This window comes from Acipenser ruthenus, chromosome 9, assembly GCF_902713425.1.
Source record: "Acipenser ruthenus chromosome 9, fAciRut3.2 maternal haplotype, whole genome shotgun sequence".
Lineage (NCBI taxonomy): Eukaryota > Metazoa > Chordata > Actinopteri > Acipenseriformes > Acipenseridae > Acipenser > Acipenser ruthenus.
Window position 1 is genome coordinate 10,375,617 of NC_081197.1, and position 25,939 is coordinate 10,401,555.

The following is a 25,939-nucleotide window of genomic DNA, read 5'->3' on the forward strand; positions in this document are numbered from 1 at the left end:
GTTAAAGATACATTCATGCACACACAGTACAGTGCTGTTCAAATACATTTGTTTTCAACAGCAAGCGAGCTGGGGGTAGATTTAGAGGCTGTATTTGAACGTATTTTTATACATTACTACCAGTATTTATAATTTTAATTTACTTGAGTCTACAATATCAATTTAGTGGTAAAAATACACTTCAAACATGTTTTTTTTTTCAATGTTTTCCTTTAGTGGCTTATCAAATGTTGAGACAACAGTTACCATTTTTTTCTGGGCCTGTACAGTGTGTTTTGTTTGAATCCACCCCTATTGAGAAGCAAAATTTCCAACTGATCAACAAAGTGGGCAATGTCGTTCTTTAATACAATTTAAAGTGGGAGACTTACATTGAAAAATAATTGTTTATAAAGTGTAAAAAGAATGCAGTGTCATTTAAAGCCATACGCCACAGAACCATTCTCCCAGATGCAGTTAAAAATCAGATACTAATCATGTATTTGCAAATAAATTGTTTAGTGGGCGCTCATGCTACAAAATGCTTGTATTTGTGTGGTTGGGATTTGTTTTTTACTTAATGCTGCTGTGCTTGCTTTAAACACAGTAATGTGCCGGGTGGATGCACCATACTAACTCTTTTATTATCAGGCAATTTGTCATTTGAATAATAAAAAATAGAAAACGTAGCAAAATGCATTTAGTCTTCTTGGGCCTGAGGATCTAGAACAGGTTTGGCTAAGCGCAATATTTTTTAAATTAGGTTATCAAAAATAGCTTTGTTCGTGGCTGTTTCCTAGGAGCAGAACCAAAAGAAAAAGGCCAAAACTGGCTTAATGTGTCCCAGTTTCCCCCACTGTATATCACACTTTATTGAATAAGGAACTTTATTAACTTTGTCTGTTAACAACTAACTTACTAAAATATCAAGATTAGTATAATGCATCTAAGAGGGTCGCTATTTCCAGAACTCTGGCACATTTAAGCCTTGTTTTGGTGACATCATCATGACATTACCATGCAGACTGATTGTAAACATCAGAAAAGGGCAAAAAAGCAGCCAATTGTGGAGTGCAGGCCACAAAGATGGCTTTTTATCGGGTACTACTTTATAGTTCATATAAACAGTAGGTTTATTGAAGTATCCTCCATTTAGCCTTTTGGTGGCCTGACATATCACTTGAAGTCTGTTCAATGTTTCTTGGCATACGGTAACAAAAATTAAGACAAGTATATATAGCTACAGTCAGCACTCACATATCTGACCCTATAAAATATTGACTTCAGTGACAGATAAAAGCATGTGATTACTTCATTTTGGCCCGTTCCAACCCTTGTCCGTTTTTCAGTAAACACAAAAATGATACAATATCAAAAATACATAGCTGAAAGGACTGTGTTTTAAAATAAGTAGGCTTCCATTTTGATGTACTGTATTAGTTTTGTTGGTCCAGTACTATATTTTCAACAGAAGTATTTTAATTCAGAACAATATGATTCTGAAAATATCACTTGCCAAAAGAGACGACGCGTGGACTGTAATACAGTACTTACTTTTAAATCCTGTACATATTGTTTCTACTATGTAAAATTCCCTCTTAACGACCCAACAGCAAACAGTGACTTAACAGAAAATGAATTACAAAACATACTACAAAAGAAAGATGACCCAAACACTAAAATATTGATTAAAACATTACTGTCACTGTTTTCTGACTTTCTGAAGTTCAAACAAATTAAACAATGTAAACAAATATGACGGCCAGGATATAAACTGTATTACGCAGCAGTCAGCAAGCCAGACGGACAGCTGTACGCCAAAAAAACGTTGATAACTGTGCGGTATGACCTTCAAAAACATTATCTGGTATTTATTTCTGTTATTTCAGCTATAGTTAAACAAAATATATAAAGTCGTATTTACTATCCAACCTTGCCTCCCTTAAGATTTTGGCTGATTCATATATTAAATATGTACTGCAGACTCAGCCATAGTGGAATATTAAATGCCCCTTGGAAAGACTATTGCCCTAGTGCTGCAGAGGAGAGGTTAACGGCTACACTCTGTTGTACTAATAAATAGTTTAGAAGTATTAATGCCCTTTTATTAACTTAAACTTCAAGCAGCAGGAATAAAATTCTCTTAGGGAAATCAAGTGCATTGGCATTTTAAGTATGGGCTACCAAAACAATTATGCAGGTTAAAAAAAAAAAAAAAGTGAATTAAGTAAGTAAAATAAATATCTGTACAAAAACAAAATAATATATTTGTATTACTATTCTAAATGGTTCTTACAAGCCTTTGACTTGAGTTCAGGAGCTGCTCTTCAGCTGGAGGTGCCTGCCATCAATATAAGCAGTGTAAGCTAGATCAGCCAACCTGTCTTTAAAAAGTAAGAGCTAGCGCCATCTAGTGAGCTGCCACTTTCAATCACTTTGGATTTATTTTGTTTAGAGGTGCTGGCACTTACTAATATAAATACAATTTGGCTGGTATAGTCTGTGTTACATATGTCTATGGCAGGCAACTTTAACTGAAGAACATCTGAACTCATAGCTTCCCCCCACCCACGCCCCAAAAAAGTAATTTCAGTAAGAACCACTCTGAATAATTATGCACTTACCTACAACTTAATTGTCATTAATGCATTAAAAGGTTACTCGTCCAAAAGTGCCTTTTTGGTTGCAGAAGGCCCCCTTGACCAAAATCTGGCACTGATTCATCAGACAGTAAGCACTGGACTTGGCAAGTGGCCAATCACTATATTGCACTCCGCGGTTCTCAAACATAATAGGCTTAGATAATTCGCACAGTATCCCACAGGTTACAAATTAAATCCATCTTTCTCAATTTACACTGCAAAAACACTCTCCCTGGTGTGCTCACGTTCCGGCTTGTCATTTTAAGAGCAGCATCTATTTTAAATGAACGAAATAGATATATGCCGTTATTTTCAGGGGCAGCAGAAGCAGCAGCTTTCTCCCTTGGCAGAGTTCTCCTAAAGATTTTCTCTTTTCTCCAGCCTAAGTGACATTTTTTACACAGCCGACTGTAGCGGCTTGCAGAAATGTGCTAGCTCAAGCATTTCGGACCTAATGGGGATCTTGACAAGTGCCTGTGTACCATTTCAGTCTCTGCTGCAATACAATACGTTTGCAGACTGGAAAGTTTCTTGCCTTCAGCGTGTGCCATTGTTTGCTGCATATATGGATTGATTATAGCTTTTTTTAAAATTGAAAATCACAATGGATCAAGCGCAGGACCACATTAGGTAAGTAACAAAACTGAGTGCGTGCGTGTTTGTGTCAAACGTTCAAAATGTAAGCCATATGCGTCAGAATTTATCATTTTAGTTGGACTTTTTTTTTTCTTCAATTGCACACCTCTGTAAACTCACCTACTGAAACACTGATTCGACTTGTAATTTACAATATTTCTGAGCATAATGAGTTGTTCCACGCGACACCTGTTAGTTCCACATGTATTGTATAAGCACCTTACCGACTGAGCAGCCTACCTTTACTATACCAGCAACATAGTGCTTTCCACTGAAATAATTAGGAGTAGCCTATGCTCTATCTATCTATCTATCTATCTATCTATCTATCTATCTATATAATATACTGAATATGAACTAAATAGCAAGTATCTATAACACTAACAGTACCACTTAGATTTCATTAGAATGATTCCAGTAAATTGTAACCTGAGTTTCTTAAAGTCGATATTGAAAGTGCTTTCTAATACATTACGCAGGTATCATTTTCTTCACCGTTGTATTCTCATATCAAAACGGCTCAGGGTGTATTGTGAGTCGTTTAATGCCCGTTACGAAGTGTTGCTTTTCACGCCTAACTAAAATGATCAGTCTTGGTTGAGTTACACACATCAAAGTGATAAACGATGTGATTACAATGTACAAAGTGCAACACTGAAAACAGTTGTGTCTGTCTGAAATGCGCTATAGTGTATCATTGTGTAATTACGAACCCCATATGGTAAACACATAGACAAAAAAAGTCATTAAAGAAATGTGTTTTTTATTTTTTTTTAGATCCATTGGACTATAATTAGATTCCCCAATGGAGTACCTGTAAAATAAAACAAAAACGTCATCCTCCTGGCTAAATACTGCATTATCTTTACTATTCCCATAACTGTGGTTAATGGTGTTTTACAAAAGCATCGTGATGTGTATTTATGGTTCTAAGGAGTGGTTGAATTAGCTTCTTTTAATGGTCATATGAGTCTGGCAGGACTGGCAACTGTTCCACAGTTACCAATTATGTAGATACTGTAACTTAAGATGTTTTGTGGAAGAACCTCAGTAAACAAGTTATGAGTGAAACATCATACAAAAATGTGGACCTGCTGCTTTGGAAAAGTTTACATAGCAAATGAGAGCACCACCACCAAAAAAATATTTATAATTCTGCACATGATCCTATTGTCAGTGTTTTATTACAAACCAGCTCACAGGAATGAATTTATGACTTTAGTGAAGAAGAAGTCTATTATTTATTATATCTTTAATTGATTTACATTTCCAGGATCTGCTGTGTTAAAAGCTGAAGGCATTTAATGTTACAAGCAACTGTGTGTAATATAACTAATATATAAATATTATACATAGCAATTCTGTTATCTGTAATACACAGTTATGGTCAAATGAACTACTGTGCCGTATGTATTAAATATTAACTCAATAGTCATATTCAAATTTTTAAAAGTGAATTATGTTTTTATTATTATTCCTAAAGCACTCTTCTAGCCTTCTGTAAACGCTGTCCACTATGCAGTACATTTGTTTTATGTTTCTAATTAAAAAGTATGTAATACTACATAACCAATGTATTCTGTTATGGAGACTCATAGCTTTCTAATGTAATCATGGTTTTCTATTTTTTTATGAGCAAACCAATTAATTGTGCACATTAATTAGTAAATTAAAAAAAATAACAGCTTTTTTTGCCTTAGTGTGAACAAACACAACAATCTCAGGAGGCTGTAAAATGTATAATAAATTAGCTGAATATTTATCACTGTTATCAGTAGGATAAATAACATGGTTTTAGTCTGAAAACCATGAAAAAGTGTCATACGAGCGGTTTACTTATCTTTCCAGCTATTAAAATGCCTTACAAGATATTTTACTGTGGTCCTTCAAAGTATTGTAGGCCCTATTCTAGTTTAATCTCCATGGGTTGGGTTCATTGTGCTTAATCAGGGGTCACAAGCACCTCCACAAGGGTCAATCTGCTGACCCTACAGGAAAGCCTAAAGTGATTGTATCTAACACAATAATTCCATCCATATTACCTGATGTTGTGTGCTTCAACTAATTATCTCTACACTTTATTGTGCCAGTTTAAAAAAAAATGTGTATTTTAAAACATGATGGTCCGTATTCTCAAAGCACTAGTTGGAGTTATATGGTGGTCTTACAACCTTCAAGGGTTTTGGGAGGCTGCACATGGGGACTTTAGGTTAGCTCCGCCTGCTCACCCCTAGGCTGAATACATTGTTTTGTCTGTGAACAAAAAAACAAAACACTTTGCTGTTGTGTCTGTGATTGATTAAAAAGTAACACAAGTGGAATTCATGATGGCTCAGTTGTGGCAAAATCATTATCTGTGACCCTAATGGATTATTGCACCTGGAAAATGTTGAATGTATGGGTTTCCTGGCCTGGAGATCAGTCCCATTGGCCTTCAGCTTGATTTGGAACCAGCAATAGGGTAGGCTTGTGGGAGGTTGTCTGAAATGATGTACAGGATATTGTTGTCTTGGTTCTACCCATCTCGTAGAGCAAAGACTTGATGCATGATTGCTTTGAAACTTGCCAGATCTTTTAATCCATCTTGACCAAAATCTTCTAGGTAGGTGATGCCAACATTGCTCATTGTCCTTGATACCCAAAGACCCTCCAACATCTTGTATACTCCACAAGAGTATACAACTTCAAGTGTCCTTGAAGTTAGAGTTGCAGGAGCATGCTGGGCTTGTTTTAGTGATTACCAACAGTCACTACTTAGACTATGAACACGAATCTTACATCAGCCAATAGGCAACCACCTTCTAATGTTAGTGTTATTTGTATATTGCCTCAAGGATGGAAGACTTTCACCACCTTCCTGAACAGGAGGTACTGTTTTGAACTAATTTTATAATAGGTTTAATATTACTCCTTTTTTTATTTCACTTTGAGGATTATTTTATCTTCAATGTAATTACAGTAATGACATTTCTCTTTTCTGCAGGCATAAAACCCAAATGCCCCTGCCTTTGTAACAACGTTTCTTCAAAAAAAAGAAACAAGTGTATTACACTGCTGTATTTATCTCTGCAGATTTTAATCAACCATTTCCTCTGGGTACCATGTTTTCAGTTCATTTAGAAATATAGATGAGTTGGCCTCAGGTTGTCATATCGGCACATTGACTCTACACTTTAAGGCAGGGGATAATAATCGTCCTCTGTTTCTTTGCCTTTCAACTCTTGGAAACATTAATTTCCCCTGAAATCTTTGTTTGACATCAATGTCAGGCCATAGCCACATGCTCCACGAACAAATCCATTTAAAATTCAGATCACTTTACCATGCATTGAAGAAAGAATTCCCTTTGTTTATCCAGAAACAATGTCTTTACTTCTGTCTGCTCAGTCGTGTTAGGCACTTCGAAAATGAATCTTTTGATTATTTTTGTGCTTATCACTTGATCTTGTGGCATGGCAGAATTGTCTCGGGGAGGGGGTTGGGTGGGAACAAAACAAAAAAAAAGTCAAATTTATGAATTGGATTTCTTTATCAAAAGTAGTCACAGTGCTTAGTAATAAAGTTTAATTTATGGCACAACCCACACAAATATTCATTATAAAGTGGCATTTGTATTTTGTGTCTACAGTTTGATATTTATCTATAATTTTTGTCTCAATAATAAAAAAAGGTTTATGTGTAGATATCAAAACTACTGTTTTCTAAACAAATGTAATACTTCAGCGCCCTTGAAACTGATTATGTACTTCGGCAAAACGAGAAGATTTATAATTGTTTATTGGAGACTGTTTTACAGTCTCCAAACAATGATAATAAAATGAAAGTAGAAAGTCTGCTCACTGACAGTAAACAGAGACAAGGCATTTAAAGATGTTTATAAAGTTGATAATATCTCAGAACAGGTGGTGTGGATTTGAGCATTATCCCTGGTAATACTGGAACTGGCCATGTTGCATGAAAAAGATGGGTCAATATCAAAATACTGGTATTCGAACAAAAATATCTTAAAATGTATACAGCAGCAAGACTGGCCACGATATGTTGCAGAGCACTTCCATCTGTATGCCAGGACTATGTTATTAGCAAAGCCAGTGTCTAATATATTTTTATACTGAAATAAATAAAACACATACTACTGTATGAAAGAGAGTTTGAATCATTGGTTTTTCCAAGGTAATTTAGTAGGGCTCCCCTAATAAAATGCTATACTTTAATGAAGTGGTTATTTTGTTTTTTAATCTATTTAAAAATCAAATTGTTAAATATTGGTATTAATGGGGGAAAAAATTGCAAACCTGTCCTGTAAGTTTACTTTTGGAATAAACCTTTGTATTTTTTACATGAATAATACCTAAGAATAAGGTATTTTAGGGCAGTCTTAATTTGAACTAGCGCACCCATAAAACAAAATAAAATTCTCTATTATCATCACCTTTTTTTAAACCTTTTTTGTGTTATATAAAAGGTTTTCTCTGTAATGTTCTTATACTGTTAAATAAAAGTACTTGCAATGCCTTTTTCTGTATCCTCATCAAATTGCCATTGTGTGTTGGTGTGTGCGTGGAGATGGGGACTTATAATACAATATAATGACATTTCGAGGTGAGCCTAATAATAGTAAAGTGCCTGTGTTTAGGCGTAAATTGTAGGTGGTATGTAATTTCCTATTAAAGTCATGCACTAAAATTCTACACGAATGCTGTATATTATAGGAGGTGAAGTTTATTATTGCTGGTGAACGGCAGATATGCCAAGTCTTACTCTTTTGGAGTGAGGCTCACTCATTTGGGGAACCTTTCATTCTCAATTTTAGCAGTCTCACTCCTGAAAGAAAGGAAATAATTATGTATTTTAATGGAACATCACAAATCTCACTTCATTTTTTCAAATCTCTCTTGCTTGACTGATTTCTGGGACGGGTTTCATTCAGTACATATGCTGTGTCTAGTTATAATTAGCGTATTGAAGTTTTGAACACTGTACTTTAAGGTTGTATGTGAATCATGTACCAACGCAATCAAGTCTAAATGGTTGTTTATAGTTTACTGCAGTTTAGTGTGGTATCCATAGTTTATTGCATCATATGTATGTCACACTTATTTACATCTACCTAGAGAACTGCTTGTCCAGTAGTGATAGAGCTTGCTAAGTAATGTATCTTAATTCAGGGTACTGTATCTGGAGGTTGTTTGTCTGCTCAACGTATGTTTGTGTATCACACATTTTTACATCAAACTGCTGATCTAATTATAATGAAACTTAAGCACTTTAGTACAGTTTATTGCTATATCTAGAGAACCACTGATAACTCCTTTTTTGTTTTTACAGACATCACTGACATGATTTTTTTATGGAGACTTTCATTGTTTTTCTTCAGGAGAACATCTCAATGTTCTACAAACAAACAATCAAATGAAAATAACACTAAATCTTTGTTATGGATAAGCAATCCTTCAGAGCTTCAGCAGCAACATCATTTACAATTATATATGATTAAGGCTTCATAAATATATCCTCGACAGCTGTATCATTTACAGTTGCATATTATAAACGTAGCAGTGATGAAAGCTTAAACATTTTTTTTCCCATGGAAAAATATTCAGGAGTAATAATGTTTTTCAGCAAAAAGTCAGCCTTAGCCTGCTCTGTGGGTTTAGTCTTGTCATGGGTAACAGAGGGTATAGAAATAAAATTAAAGTGCTGGTCCCTTCTAGGCTGCCAGCGTCAGGATAAGAAACACGTACACTGACTCTAAACACGTAACAAATCTGAGTCTATTGTATAAAACATGCTTTAAGCAGTCTCTGACCAAAATGTACTTTTCTGATTATCTTTTCTGTCTTTCAAAAAATAAGTTGTTTTTTTTTTTTTTTGCAATTTAAATTCTTTCCACGTTTTAAATCAGCTTTACCATGTAAAAAAAAAGTTGTAGACAATCGTATTTTTTACATTGCTATTTTTTTTCTATGAATAAGTCCGACCATTTAGCTCAATTGATATATGCTGCACCTGAAGTAAATCAAATGTAACTCCCTTGTGGCTCCCTCTAGTGGACTCGGAACTCTTTGCCAGGGAGTGAATGAGTTTCTGATCTCTTATTACCTATCAAATAAAATAACCTTTACTATTTTCACTATTAGTACAAATCAGAGACTTATGTTACATGTTTTTAAAACCTTAGTCTTTGAGGAGAAGGGGAGTGTGTGGCAGATATATTGTTGATTAACAAATCCACAGTTTGTGCTACGAATCCACAGAAAACTGTTGATTTGTCATTGAAATCAGAGAGAACAAGTCAGAACAAAACAGAAGGATATTTAGGTCTTCATCTGTTTTGGTTCTGCAAAATGATAAAAAAAAAACTTTACTCTCCATTCCTGGTTCACATTCCTTTGTTTTTTGCATGTTTTTTTTCTAATTCCACTTTTCTACATCTAAAACAGTTCTCGCTACTATCTTCACTTACAACAGACACTTTTATCTGTGTAAGTGGGATTTCAAACTCAAGGGAACGCTTGACAACATTCCCACAATATGAGAGACAAATTTTAACTCTTGACTACGCATAACAAAAGAGCAAAAAACTAATCTAGTTACCAAATTGAATCTCATTATTGAAGAAGTATCAGTTAGGAAGAAATGTTTTAAGTGGCATAAACAACTCAAAGTGTTGAATCGGTAAGAAAATAATCCAGTTTCTCGTGACTAACGGCACTCGAAACAGTTATTATTTTTACCGATTCAACACTTATCGTTGTCTAGGTTTGTAAGCAGCCTTATAAGGGTATGGTTCTTTATTTATGTATTTGTAAAAACCTTAGAAAGTTGCTGTTAAAGGGATATTTTAAACCTTCTACATTTTCTTAATGTTGAATTTCTTACCCATTTATTATCCTGTTATAGTGCGTTCTTTCTTAGAAATTACCATTGCACAACCATAGTGGTCATTTCTTAAAACGCCTCACTTAAATTCAACTTGAAAAAGTGGTTGAAAAAGGACATGAGTTAGTAAGCCAGTTAAATAATAAATCAGCTATAAACAACAATGGAGAACAATAAAGAAGAGACATCACAGGGCATTAAACAACACTGGTATATATCAGTGAATATCTGGTGATAGTCCACAGCTGACACCCAGCATCAGAAGAGCGGTGGTCCTTGTAAACACCTTGGCGAGAAGACCCTTTTAAGCCTGACACCAGAAACAGTTTCCTTGCCAGAAGCTCTGCAAATAAAACTCAAGTCCAACAACTCCTACGGCAGCTAGCCTGATATACAGTGCTATTTTAAACAAAGTGCTTTTTATGTGCCTAATCCTGGCTTATTTCTACAAATATCTACCTGGCTTCAATGAGTCCCCTTTACAGTATTTATTTCAGTCTTATTTGAGTCAGCAGATACACAATAATTTCATAATTTCATGCAATTCGCAATTCCTTTTTTTTTATCTTTAACCTTAGTTAACCATAGTTTTTACAAAGCTTTACCAAATTGTGATGATACCTAGCTTAAATGCGCTTTACCAGACGTGCTGACATCTACTGTGGAGATTGGCTTGGTGGTTGATCAAAGGATGCCCACAGACCTTCAGTTCTCAAGATGCTGCGCAGAGACAACTACAATTGACTTGAATTTGTGAGAAAAACAGGAAATTGCGCCTTCTAAATGAATATGGCTGGCATACTGGCTGGTGTGTTGCATGATTGCTAGTGTTTGGTGAGTGCTTGGCATTTTTCTACTTTTTTGTTGATTCTTTAGCACCCCAAAAAAACTTTACACACAATTTTTAAAGCATGCTCGTCTATCTTTTAACTTTTAAAATATTGCCGTAATGTAATATTTCAGGTGTAGTTTAAAAGATGAAGGAAAATGGGAAACAGGACGAGGCTACAAGTTGCTTAACTTGACTTTAATGGCTTTTACACTAGGGATGAATCTCCCTGGCTAAAGCTACAGGGATACACAATGAGTAATAAGATGGCTTTGGGCTGTTAGTCTGCCATCGACAGCTAGGCAGCACCTTTATCTTCCCACCAGCTGTGAAGGCGCAGCAAATATTCTTTTTTTACTTTAATAAAGCTTTAAAAAAAAAGAGTATATGTATATGTCAGCGCACAGGATTGTGCAAGCACAGCATCCCCAGCTTGAGAAAAAATGATCTCTAAAGCCTTGTAAGTATCACCCTAGAGGTGCGCAGGATATTTCGATTTGACATTTACATTTATAAAAGTACATCACTTGTCAGGAGGCAAGGTGCACAGGTTAATATTTTATATAAAGATCAATAACCAGGTGCAAAGATACATTTTCAAAGAGGAATAAAGCCATTTAATTGAAAACACTTTGTTGTGCTGGTATGAAAAACCTATTTTTAATGGAGATTAAGGATGTCAGCCATGAAGAGGTGGTGTACTTGTGAAATTTCTGTATTCTGCAGTTTATGAAGTTAAGGGGTGCTTTTAAGTTATATGTTTTAAAAGTCACTAGGATGTGATAATTGAAAAAGAAAATGATATGCAAAAAGAAATCTAAACAACAAGTAAAATATACAGTATATTTAACTCTGATATTTCATGAGGGCTTTCTAATCAAGTATTTCTTTCACAAATACCCAGAACGTAGATTAATGCTTGTTTTTTAAAGGGAACAAAAAGTTAAGAGTTTAAATGATATGCTGCAACTTGACAATTTAAGTTAAATGTGTGTGGGAGTGTGCTGCTTCTTATTTTACTGTTCTCTAAGGGAATAGGAAAAAGTAGGCATTTAGGGGTTTTCTTTTTTTATGTAAAAAGTATGCAAATCAATTGCTGAGGCTCTGAGGTTGTGTAATTGAATGATACTCCAGGGGCTTTACTTGCATTCAGTGCTTGTAAGCAGCTGTAGTAATTGCATAGAACTGTCAGCATGGTGTCAAATCCATTTCAAATATTGTAATTTCTTATTCGTTTTCCATTTTTTTTCTTTAAAAATTACATTTGCATTTTCAAAAATATATATATATATATATTTTTTGGAGGTTTTTGGTACGATAGTAAATTTACTCTTGTGTATTCACAAAACTCGTTTTATGTTTTGTTTCAATAAAAGCCGGCACATTCCTTCATATGTGCCTTCCATCAGTCTTATCTGTCAAACGATTCTGTTTGCTCAGTTTTGAAAGAAACACATTTTATTGCAAACATGTCATTTAAAAAAAAAAATGTTTAACTCTGAAATCTTGCAGTCTTGCACTCCCCTGGTCATTTGACCTGCATCCCCACCCTTTCCGCCTTCATTTACAGTACAGTAATTAACTTTGAGAAGTTATGCAGTATAATTTGGCTCATTGTCAGGGTGTACTTTTTATTTCATGTCCTTAAATTGTGTCTCTTGTTGTCACCATCCAAAAATATCTGGCTCCTTAAAAATAATGGTCCAAATATTCCAAGTTTGCATTGTTATAAAAGGTAACAAGGTTAATAAGGTCATAAAACTAGGCATAAGCAACTTAGTAACGGATGGACTGCGGCAATCACTGTCGAAAATGGATTGGAAATGCTACAGCTAAGACGTTTGGAGCATGTTATATGGCTCCATCAAAACATTTATTTGTGAAATGGAATTTCTGAGAAAATATTAATTTAAGGTGGATTGCGGTGGTCAGCTCCTGGAAAGAACCCCATTTCCAGACTCTGCTGTACCTCTTGGCTCAGGCTGCACAGTCCCTCCATTGTTTAAAGAGTCTGCTTCAAGATATTCAGATATAAAACTATCCTTTCCTAGATTAGGAGCATAAATGATAATAAAATCATAAATTATCTCTCCTATCTTGGCTCTCGCTTTTACAAGCAGCCCTCTAATGATCTCTTTAAAATGTAAAATGTCAACATCCAGACCTGGTTTAAAAAGCACATCCACCCTGTGGCTCAACACACACTGCCCTCTCCATTCAGCTAAACACCCCGCCTCAGTCTCTGTATCTCTGTGTGTCTCTTGTAAAAAAAGCCACCCCCGCCCTCTTCTGTTCAAATAACTCAAATAATTGAGTCCTCTTAAAACTCTGTCTGCACCCATTAACATTAAAAGAGATCAAATTGATTATATCCATGGCAGCTGAAAAGTTTAAACCCACTGAAAAAAAAAGCAAACAGTAAAAAATATAAAAGATCTATTTGTAGTTTTCTGGTTTAACATGTTCCTAACTGTTTGCACACGTTTCTTCGGTGTGTACTTCTGGCTGGTCTATTTCTTTTAAAGTAGCTTCCCGAAGAAGCTCAAAAACAGTTTTAAATTGAGAAATCTGTTTTAAATCTACACCTCTCTTACCCTTGTGTCGCTTTTCCACTGTACAACCGAGCCACGCCGGGGCGGGTACCGAGCCCTCACGGTGCGGTTAAGGGGAGCCTGGGTTGTTTTTCCACTGCAGAGCTGAGCCGTGCCACTGACGTCACACGCAACGAAAGACAGTTGTTATTAATTATTGTTATTAATTAACTCAGTTTGCCAAAAGATGCACAAACAAATGGTGTTCAAAAATTAATAGACCAACGGTACAGCTGTATCTTGTATCACTATATTTTGTAAATATATTTAGGAATTTCTTTATAATCCACAAATTAATTAGTTCGAATAATTCTGTTGAAGGGGGAAAAAAGAAGGTTTTAAAAATATGATTTGCCAAAGATATCCCCTTTTAGGGTAGTTGTTATTTTTGTTTGGGTGTTTAAAAAAAAGAAGCTACGCAAACGCAATGAGAGCCGTAGTTGTGTGTATGTAAGGTACAGCTGTATTTTGTTTTACTATATCTTTGTAAATAAGTTTAGAATTGTTTTATTTTCTGCATTTTTTTTCTCTTTATATTAATATAATAAAAGTCAAGGATGAGAAATTTGGGAGAATTTTGTGTTTTAGAGTGTGTTAGTTGAGTGTACCGTACCCACGGTTTATGTCCATTTGCTTCAAATCGTCAGAAATCTGGGCATAAACGTTCTCATTTCTGACGCATGACTCCAGGTCTTCCTGAATACTTATCTGCCCACAGAGAAACTACAGCCTGCATTTCCTCAGCGTCCGAAGGTTGTACTTTTCTCTCATCACACTCATTGCCTGACATGCTGCTTGTCTTTTGTCTTTCTGGAGTGTACTGACTGATGCAACGTAATGACAAAAAACCTTAACCCCGCCCCTGGCTCGGCTCGGCTCGCAGCCGGATTCAGATGTCTTGTGAGGCCGGAGTTTCACGGTTTGGTTTTTGCTCGGCTGGGCAAATAGCCAGTGGAGAACCACCCGTATCCATACTATACCGAGCCCTCACAGGTCGGATGTGCCAATGGAGAAGGGATATTAGTTTGGTTGAGTAGAGTTGAGTTTTTTCTTGCCAGTTTGGCTGTCAGGAATGTCGGAAAACAGCAAGGAGTCCCAGAGCCCCTGTTCTCCACCTCCTTGTACTCCTCATCGCTGTATCAGCAGCTATTCATCTTGCTAAGCCTCAAAAACATAGCGTGCAGTGTGCTACAGTAGGTTGGGGTTTCTGTGTGCAGAGACATCAGTCAGGTTACTTGCATACTGTAAACCCTAATATGATTGACACAAGAGTATTTTAGTTTTTTCATAAGGATTATGACTCACCATGCCTGCTAATGCTTACTATAATTTCAATAACCGTTCTAAAATTGGCTATGCTTTTATCATGATATACAGTGTACAATTTTGAATAAAGATAAACAAACAGTTATTAAACTGTACCACTGTAATCAAACTGTATCCTGTAAAGCAGGGGTTCTCAAACTTTTTTGCTGGGTCCCCCTTTGGAAATGTTTCAGGCTGTGATGACACACCCATCTTCATTATTTTTTCTGATTAAATAGTATAAGGTACTTCTGATTTAAACAAACATGTTAAGTTCCTGACAGGGTTTGTAGTAAACAAATTACTTTTGAAACTTGTTGCAGTGCGTGGTGGGTGGGGAGAGGCGACGCTGTTAAAGGCTGTGTGCTTATGGTATAGCTCTAATCAAGTAAAACAAAACAAAACAAAACAGTTACTTAGCTGACCAGTAAAACAGGGCAGGAGGGATCTTTTACTGTTAGGGATTAAGTGTATATGCGCTGTATGGAAATGCTAAGGATTTTAAGGTTTGACAGTATTTTGTGATCACGCAACCCCACTTTTTGGGTCAGGACCCCCAGTTTGAGAAATGCTGTGTATAACTTTAAAACTCTTCTTCAGGTTTTAAATTATAACTTGTGCCTCATTCAGGTCCTCTGTTTTTTACAGTGCATTCAAGCTGTGAATCTCACATCTGTAAAGAATAGATTGATACCGGTAGAGGGAACTAACTGCAGAGAGGTTTAATTTAAGGTAGCCGAAAATGGTTCAAGCAAACATATTGCAGGCATCCATCAAAAGCCTTGATAACTTTATTACTTCAGTCTGACAGCTGCTGTTGTATCTAAGGGGTATCGAACTGTATATATAAATGATGTCTGTCTGTCAAAAAGTTTCATTTGAACTTTTGGCTGGAAATTCCAACTAGGCAGTATAGTGAGAAATACTGCAACTTTATACAAACTTTTGAAGGACCATTGAAGATCAACACGAAGAGTGGAGTCTCCAGGACCCGCGTGTTTATTATCCTGAAATGACAGCTCAAGAATCATGTGCAATAAACGTAAAATATCATACTAACTGGCAACATGAGGAAAAGGAAATCCTGCCGTCCATGTTAAACAGTCTTGGCAACATGGCCCGTTAACTTGGGCATGTGTGGTGCTTTACAATGTAAGAGAGTTACACCTAGAACCATCCAGAATAATACAATTGACTTGACCAGTTCTAGAGGGGGCCAGTTACAAACAATACACCATAGAGTGATGCACATTGGCCAATGATGATGGGGTGAAGAGGATGGAATGTTTGGTGGTGCAGTCAAAGAATTAAAATTTGCACTGTCATCCATACCACCCTCTTCCATCCTCTTCATCAGTTTATTTTGCCCAGAAAGTGCCCTCAGTTTTTACTTAGTGACACTGTGCTGTGCTTGTTACCAGGTACAGTTGAGGAGATGAGACAGTGTTGCCTACACCATGCCAAGGAGAAGAAGTGTTCTCACAACCCTTCTGATAGTGCTACCATGGACTATCCTGCTGACCATCTGGCATCAGAACCCTGCTACTCGCTATCTCACCATCCTCAGAAGTAAGTGTAAATGCTTGCGGTAGGTTGACTTGGGATCAGTTCTGGCATTAAACCAAGTAAAACCGTTGAGAGCAGGTGATCAGCTCATAAGCAGCAGAAATACACACATTAAAGAAGCATAAGAAAATATTGACAATATATAAACTAGAGAATATATTTAAAACATATACGAAAAGAAAATTAAAAGGAGCAGATGTTTATAGTTCCTCATAAATGTGGGAATTTTGAGTTGAGTCACCTGCAGTTTATATTATTATTATTAGTATTATTTGTTTATTTAGCAGACGCCTTTATCCAAGGCGACTTACAGCATCAGCTGCAGAGTCACTTACAATTATGTCTCACCCGAAAGACGGAGCACAAGGAGGACAAGTGACTTGCTCAGGGCCACACAATGAGTCAGTGGCTGAGGTAGACCGGTGTAGTCATTCTCAAAATGGTTTAAAGACTAATGAAAAGAAACACTTAACTAAACATTACCACATATGGAATCGTTTATGGGCAAGTTGATGGATTTGCACGTGTCTCTTGATAATTTAACTGCATTCCAATCTTAAAGAATTCATATATATTTTTTTTTTGCAAAACTAATTTTCCAGAAGAAACCTATGAAAACTCCAGTGCGAAAAGCTTGCAGTTTTTAATAAACGTGACTAAAATCAAAGAAGAACAACACACTGCATGCACCCACCAGCAAGAGGTCAAGCCTGCCCAGCAGACCGCACGCAGGTATGTGTATTCCAGGCCACCGGGATGGTCCAGGTGGCTTCCCACCATCTATGTGATCACACCAACATACACCCGCCCTGTCCAGAAAGCTGAGCTCACCCGCCTAGCCAACACATTCCTCCACGTTCCTAACCTGCACTGGATCGTGGTAGAGGATTCGCCACGGAGGACCAACTTGGTGGATAGCCTGCTGGAGAGAAGTGGCCTCAATTTCACGCACTTGAACGTGGAGAGCCCCAAGAGTGTAAGGATAGGTCTGGCCAAGGATTCCTCTCACACCCCCAGAGGGACGTTACAGAGGAACCTGGGGCTGCGCTGGCTCAGGGAAAACCTGATCCTCAGTGACTCCCTGGAGGGTGTGGTCTACTTTGCTGATGACGACAACACCTACAGTCTGGAGCTCTTTGAGGAGGTACAGCACGCAAGTGCGAGAATTCATTATTTTCAGAATTCACAGTCCATATTTAAATATACTGGAAGAGGCTTATTTAGTTTAGGAAGCCACCTCATCTATGCTGTTAAAAAGGTTGATTATATTACAAGTTTTGAATAATAAATAATATCATATAGAGTAGATACACGCTGTTATCCACTCCACAGAGCTGCTGCCTGGGGCTTACTGGCTGCTCAAGACCATGAGTGGGTGAAAGTAAGCCTGTATCTTACACAGCACCCTTTTTATAATATATAGTTAAATAACAATAATTAAACAGTATTGCTAATATTTATGTAACGTCATGTCCACCTAATGTTATATATTCTCATTGAGAAACTGGGTTTTATTTGTTGAATGTTTTTTTTTTTTTGTTATATGGTTTATTAGTTGTATGTGCTTTCATTTGTTACCCCCCTTTTTTAAGGGATTGTTAAATTATTACATTTCTGTTGAATAGTAGTGTATCAGTGTTTGTCAGTAAACCACAGAGCACACAATTGTGTTGCCTCTAGACTTTCTTCTTGTATTTAACCTCCAGATGCGCTCCACTCAGAAGGTCTCTGTCTGGCCAGTGGCTTTTGTGGGCGGTCTACGATATGAGGCACCCAAGGTAAACACTGCAGGGAAGGTAGTTGGTTGGAAAACAGTGTTTGACCCAAATCGGCCCTTTGCGATTGACATGGCAGGGTTTGCCATCAACATCAGGCTGGTGATCAAGAGACCCTGGGCCAACTTCCAGCTGAGCGGTGTCAAGGGAGGGTACCAGGAGACCAGCCTACTGAAGGAGCTAGTTACCATAGCTGAGCTGGAGCCAAAGGCCGCAAACTGTACAAAAGTAAGGATTAAAGTACAAAGATTTCACTTGACCAAAAACTTCTCAGAACCTCAGTACATTTGAAGAGCATCCTTGAAAAAACTTACTAACCCATAATTTCATTTTCTTTAGAAAAGCTATTCTTCCTTCTGTTACCAACCAAATACAATTCTCTGAAAGCTGACATTTTTGTGTATTTTGGAGTTTTTTCCACTAATTTTCTTTTTAAAATTTTTACAGAAAACAGTTTTTGACTGTAAAATTAAGCAAAATGAGTTGAATCTGAAACTGTGGGATAGCAGGTTTTTCCAGAGAACCCTTTAACCGTTTGTTCATCAAGACTTATAGATCACATTGCGATCAACAGGGTTGAGAATGAGAAGATTCTTTAAGGGTTTTTTTGTTGTTGTTGAAGTATTTAAATAAATACTGTCTGATCTCTAGTCCTGAAGGTGCTTTTTAACTCATTTCCCTGCTGTGACAAAAAAAAAAAAAAAGCACGGACCATATTCCTAAACATTAGCAAGACCAAGAAAATGTAGAGAGCTGCAACTGAGCAAACCATTTTTTAGCTGATATTGTACCAGTACTGAAATACATTTTACTCACTAATTTTAAAATGTCTCTTATGATAAGAACCACCCAGCACACAATGTATTTTCTTATTAGGAATCACCAACATGAAGATTGTACTCAGGAACTACTATTAAACATTTTTTATTTATTTTTTTTTTGCTTTAGGATTGTGTTGTATGTTCTTTGCCCGGGGTGACTTCTCGTACATCATTCTAATGGTTATTTTGTTGTATTTTTGTTTTCTGTTGTGCCTGCAATTCCTTTCAGATGTATGTATAATATATAACATTGCATTTACAGAAGTCAGACCCACCCCCTCTCCACACTCCCTAGTGCATTGCGTCTTTGCTTGTGCAAGTATCCATTATTCTAGTAAGACAAAATAACCCCTACGCATGCAGTATTTCAGTGGTAACCGCTAGCTGTGTAAAATATTTAAAAAATAAATAGTCTGGTGGCTGAACTCTATTTAAAGCTGCAAAACTGTAAAAGCACTGCAAATAATTTAACAGGGGAACCAAACCAAGTAAATCTATATGTGCACCAGTGATATGCTTCTTTGCTTTTTTAAAAACTATAAATACACTGACTTAGGTATTCAAGAGTGCTCCTGATGCAACACGTGTACGAATGGTACAGTACGTGCGCTTCCAGGTTTTAATGTGACCTAAAATCCTTTTTTGTAAAGATGCTGTGGTCTATTTTCAGACACGGATCTAAACAACACCTCTCTATTAATCCTGCTGGAGTTTCCCCCCAGGGGTGACCCACTTATTAACATTACTAAATGCAGTGTAATTACACTGAAATGAGGTTCTCGAAAGATCAGGCTTATACATTGTACATCATTACAGCAGACCTCATTAATTTCCAGCTATTCTCGGGCTGTAGCACAGCTTGAATGTAAGGTAACTTGTTGTAACGTTATTACTGTATATAGTCATCTTAAAATATATTAATGGTAACCTGAAACAATTACAGCACTAAATGTAAATAAAAGAATGTTTAAAGCTCTTGTAAAACCTACCTCATAATGTGTTTCTTTACGACAATTTCATAGAAACATTTTAAAAAATGGAACCAGGGTTGCTATTGATTGTTGCTACACAAGCACCAAACCCTGGGGATGCTCAAACTCATATCTATTAAACATGAAGAGTGCTTTGGAGACCCGTGTTAATTTCAAAGTCGTAGTAGACTGAACGTTTTTCAGATTCCGTGAGCACTTCGATATAAGTTTAAACCATTCTAATGTATGGTGTAGCATTACATATTGTATGTGATAAATTATGAATACTGTGCCTGCCTTTTAAACACTTTCAGCCCAGCAGCACCACACTAAATATTAAAAGGCATGTATTCCCAGACTACCCAAACTTGTGCTAAAACGGGCTTTTCAGGTTTCATCATAAGTGGATTGTAAGTTATCTAGATACTGTATATATACGAACACAGGTGTCACATACTGGCAAGCAGTTGGACAGACAGACATAAACAATAGCTGCGTCTTTCTTCAGCATGTTAAAAGTGACACAGCACAGCATCCTATGAGCACCACTGTATTAGACACATCATTCCAAGCCCACAGGTGGAGGATCTTTGAGGTAAATGATGTCCTGTCTTAATTGTGTTGCAGGTTCTAGTGTGGCACACCAGAACTGAAAAGCCTACACTGGTCAATGAGGGGAGACAAGGATTCACAGACCTGAAGGTGGAAGTCTAGACAATGGACTCCCTGCCCTATGAGTAAGCCATAGATTCTGTCAGACTAATCACACTCTGCTCCACAGCATACTTCTATTGTAAATTGATGAAGTATATTTGCCGGTCACTTCATTGTTTAAACATGATGCTTTCAATATGTTTTTTTTTTTTTTTTGTGAAGATCTGGTGTTCATCCAGCTAACTTTCTAGATGGTTAACACTTAGGTATTTTCATCTTAATGAAGCATGAGATTTTAGTGGAACCATGAAATACCATGAAATACACAACCTCCAACAGTGGTTGCTTTAAATATGCCCCACGTTATCACACAGCTGTGAAACATCATTAGCTGTTAAGAAAATGAATTAAATTGACATTACAGTACAGCATTAAACAAGACACATATTTTTACTGCAAATACCCCCGAACTGCAACTCCCTGTTTCTCCCCTTTCTTACAGGAATGGCTTAAAGAGAAACGTACAATACCATCCACATTTCCAAAAGATATAATTGATTACCTCTTTAATATCCTATTATGTGTCATTTGTATATTTTGTATACTTCTCTATTGCTGTTTCTGCTTTGATACACAAGGCCATAATCGAATGAATGAAAGAATGTCCTTTTTTTTCTTACCCCATTCCGCCCATCCTACCCACCGGTGGAAAATCTCTAAACAAAAAGTCTCAGTTATAGAGAGGACAGATAATATCGGCTGCACAGACCTAGTGGTAAAAAAAATTGTCAAATTACTATTTTGTACTTGATTAAAGAGTGTAATCCACATTACAGTATCTGTAGTAAAAAAAAAAAAAAAAAAAAAAAAAAACATTCACTACATCGTCTGTGTTCACCTATTTTTCTCATTTCTTCTAACCATACTCTTCTTAATATTTAAAGGCCAGGCTGTTTGAAGATGTTGGCAGTTTTAAGAACTGCACGTGTTTATAAAGCTTACTGCACCGAATGGCTGCCAAGGTAAGGCAAACCGACGGAAGAGGAAACTGCAAGCCGCATAGCCACGCTGGCTAAAAGACTGTCGCAGTACTGCACAAGACCAAGCACTTCAGCAAAGAAAAGTACTGCAAACTTCGCCTAAACAGCTCCACAAATATAACTACGCTATACTTTCTAACCCTTGAGAATATAATAGTGCATATTATATTCACATTGTGCTCTTACTGATTCATATTCCAATACAGGACTACAGTAAGCTCAAAGTTCAGTTAAAAATTCAGATTGGAATTTTTCATTTTTACTTTAACACACTGGCTGACTGGCAGAATATAATAGTGTAGAATCTGTGAGGCAGGAGAATCAGAGCGTGCTACTGATACTGCAGAGATGGCCTGAATGAAGCACTGAGTTGTCAGATACAGGAGCACATTTCTAACTGCCAGCTACCCATGCATGAAATAGCAATCAATGTGTAAAGCGAAGCATTGAAATAATAAAAAAATATTATGCTACGGTGCAGTGTTAAATCCAGTATACAGAGACACCCTATATGTATTTGAAAGTGACTTGGTGCTGGCAACAAGCCACATGTCTTAAAGTTTCTTGCAAATGTTGTTGGATTATTGGAGTTATATGGAACTAATGACATTATAAAGTTTAAGAGCAGGAGGCCACAAATGGAAGCTTATATTTGAATTTCTGTGCACAACCACACAGGTCCTCTGATTTGTAGAGCCTTGAGTTTAAACTCAAAACTCCATAACAACAACATAAGAAAAACTTGGAGACACCTACAGAAAATGTCATGGTATTTCCTGTCTGTTGTCTGCATTGTTATATTACTGCATAGAACTGCCACCGTTCTACAGTTATAAAGTGGAGTAGCCATGTTTTGGCCTTAATGGACACCAGGGAAAACACACCTGTTTTTCTTCAAATGATGGTCAGGGTTCTTGATCACAAAGTAGACTGGGCCTTGACTTAATGTCTTCAAAGAAGCCCCTCCTAAAGGACGATGTTCCCTGTAATCAGGTTAGGGTGACTGAGTCCTGGCCTAGAGCAGAGCCACCAACACCACTTAATACCTGGCACCTGGTGTCCCTCAGAGGTCTCCCACTGAATAAGCAGGCTCAGCCCTATTGATAGTTTTGTGTTTTGTCCTCGCTTCAGCAAAAATACCTGGACAATTAGGAAATTGGGAGCAAATTGGAAGTTAAACTCAAAGTACAAAAATGGGTTACCGGAGAAGGTCATTGGAGCAACAAGGGTTGGAGTTTGGGGATTTGAGGGGATGATAATGAACTGGTTAATGGCAGAGTTGAGTACAGGCCAAGCTCATTGGGATGGATTGCCTTGAATTGAGGCCTTAGAATCTTGTCTTTGACCTTAATTAAGATTGACTGATAGCTTATCCTAGCAGGTAATTGGGTTCCTCATTGAATTTGACTGGTTGGAATGAGTATTGTGTTATCATTGTCTTTGTTTTACCACACCTGAAGTAGCACTTCATTTGTTATTTGTTTGTCTTGTTGTCCTACACTATACCTTCACAAGACACTAAAGATATTCACTTTCTTGATATCAGTACCGAAAATGTTGAACTTTTGTATAAGCCTTGAAAGCACTTGACAGTTGAAGGATGACACTGCAGTATTTAATATTCTTATTCTTTTTCATATTTGTCTAATATATATATAAAAAAAAAATCACCTGCCCACTGCAACATTTCAGAAGATATGGAAATAGTAGCCTTACACAGTATGAAAAATAATTCAATTCATAAATAGTTATTGTAATTCACTCACCAGGCTCTCCTGCCATTCATCCTTCATAATTTAGGTGCCCATTTTTCTCTAACTAGTGCACATGGTTTAGATTGAAGTAGGTGATTTTTATCATTAGGGTTCATTATCAAAATGATTGTGGAATATTTCTAGTTTACATTGTCAGTGAATATCTAGATGCAAGCAACAATGGTAGCATATTAATAGTATTACCCAGTAGACACTGGTAATCCACTGCAGTATTATAATACCATATCAGTAATACCAGTGTTACCGTAACAGGAACACTGTACAAAATCTGTTCCAACTCCAATGGTTTGGCTACAAGGTAATGTACTGGTATTACTGTATGATGGTATCCAGCTAGCATTTTTTAAATCTGTATATAAAGTTGCATCATATGTAGTTGTATCTTGGTAAAATGTTTCAGATGTGTTATAGTCATATCCAATGAGACAGTGAAACATCTTATGAAGGAATGGTTGAAATCATAACTACAATCAGCACAAACATTGCATTCCAAAGGCTTTATAGCAGTGCTCTTACCTCTTTTCAGAAAAAGGGAAAAAAAGGCATGAAATTCCTATCTTAAGAAAAACCACAAATTGACTTTTACAACAAAGAAACACCTACAACTATTGTAAACTTTTCACTTTGATGGTTTAGTGTGGTCGTTGGACATGCAGTCTTGCTCCAAGCATTTGAAAGAGATTAGTTAAGATGATTTATTGATATAATAACCAGTATCCTTTTTCGTAATCTGTGCATAAATACATTTTAGTAAAATAAATACAAAAATAAATAACCACATAGCTTGGTGGCATAAATGAATATAAACTGTAATTTTATTGTAAAAGCTTTCTTAATTGTACTGTATATAGTTTAAAATATTAATATTAGGTGAATAAATATTTAGCCAAACCGTTCATCAGTGTTTTTAGTGTAATAAGTTTTTTTTTTGTTTTGTTTTGTTTTATCAAGGTCTTTCCTCAGTTTGTACATTAAAATTAATGTCTAAAAAGTGGCCTGTGTTTGTTAATAGTCTTGTTGCCAGTTTTGATACAAAGACATTTATCACTGGGGGCACTGTGTGTTGTTAAATGAAGATCAGTATTTAATAATGTTCAATTAGGCTCATGTTTCTTTGCATTGCAAAAAGGCCTTGTCTTCCAGGTGAGTGATGATTACTGCAGCCTTTTGTTATTGCCGTGGAAACGTGAACATAGGCAAGTGTTTGATCAAGGGAAGACTTGCCTTCTCCATACATAGGCACACAGAAGAGAGGTGTGAGACCAGCTGAATGAGGAATGACGTGGAAGGGTTGTTTAAATAATGTATAAATAATGTTTCAATCAGTGTTTTAATCTAAAAGAGAAATATGTTTTTCTAGTGCTGCTAGTTGCCAAATGAAAATGACGTGCATTCACTGGTAATACAATCTGTTTTGCAATTTGATACTGTGTCCTGTTATACTCATGTACATTTTCTTTTTTTTCTGTATTTGCTTTTTAAAATATAAAACAAATGCGCACCTACCTACTGTAAAACAAGCAACTGGTAAGACAGTGTACACGGTATAATGTCACTGTGCAAATTCACTGTGTTAAAGTCTTACCCCTATCGGTTTGAATGAGATATATTCTTTAAATAATTGAATTAGTAAACAATAAAAGCTGCTTAATATCTCATAATTTGTCAGTAATGTAATAAAAGCTTTCTTTCTAAATCCATGAAAACAAATTGGCCTGCTAGTTTATTTCATTCCATCATGTTCTTAATCTTAGTAGTGCTCCATTCTGCGTTTTAATATTTACACAAGAGATGGATTTTTGTTCTGGATTCTAGCTTTGTGAAGGTATAATCCTTGGCCCTATTTCCTGCCATGTTCTGTTGTATCAATTTTAAGTCACTCCTGAACTCTGGACAATATATGGGTGCTGTTGAGGTGAGTATAGCTTCAGGAACGTGTCTCGCAGTACCATGACTGGATTCTAAGAGCCAGGACGCAAAAACCTACCTGTATGGAAATATTGGAGGGTTGATTGAGTCTCTAGATTACCAATCAACCCTGTCTGGTTCTAGTGCAATGATAGCTACAATGGAATGAGCCTTTGGAATAATGGAACAGTGGTAACTATTTTCACATACCTGTACCAATGGCATCACAATGGTATGAAATGCTAAATATTGGCAACCCATTATAGGATCATGGTAACAATATATATATAGTGATGTGGGTGAAGCTAAAGTACCATGTCAAAAAAAGATGATGCTACGAGTTGGCTAATTTTACAAGTGAAATAATCTCTCAAACAAACCACCACATTACAGCAAGAAGCAATCCAAATGGCAGTACTGTAACAGCAATTTACACTGACATGTACAATACAATTTCTCTTGAGCGGCAATCAATAAGGGTTAACCTCAGCGTTTCAGTCTGCAACCTCAAGTGTACCTGATTCACTTCATGTTCCCATATTGCACAGTCACCTTCCCTTTACAT

At 36.5% G+C, this 25,939-nt stretch overlaps 1 protein-coding gene across 1 annotated transcript; it reads left to right on the forward strand.

Annotated features, from left to right (window-relative positions):
- The first annotated feature begins 2,759 nt into the window (after positions 1-2,759).
- LOC117405171 (galactosylgalactosylxylosylprotein 3-beta-glucuronosyltransferase 1-like) lies at positions 2,760-25,176 on the forward strand. Its single transcript, XM_034923196.2, has 6 exons — positions 2,760-3,251; positions 16,286-16,433; positions 17,033-17,574; positions 18,137-18,433; positions 20,625-20,734; positions 21,596-25,176. The coding sequence occupies exons 2-5, from the start codon at positions 16,322-16,324 to the stop codon at positions 20,709-20,711; spliced, it is 1,038 nt and encodes a 345-aa protein (XP_034779087.1). The 5' UTR covers positions 2,760-3,251; positions 16,286-16,321; the 3' UTR covers positions 20,712-20,734; positions 21,596-25,176.
- The last annotated feature ends 763 nt before the right edge of the window (positions 25,177-25,939 follow it).

Coding starts and splice junctions, on each gene's coding strand:
- LOC117405171 (XM_034923196.2), top strand. CDS start 16,322: ATGCCAAGGAGAAGAAGTGTTCTCACAACCCTTCTGATAGTGCTACCA. Junction 16,434..17,032: donor CTATCTCACCATCCTCAGAA/GTAAGTGTAAAT, acceptor CTAATTTTCCAG/AAGAAACCTATGAAAACTCC. Junction 18,434..20,624: donor AGGCCGCAAACTGTACAAAA/GTAAGGATTAAA, acceptor ATTGTGTTGCAG/GTTCTAGTGTGGCACACCAG.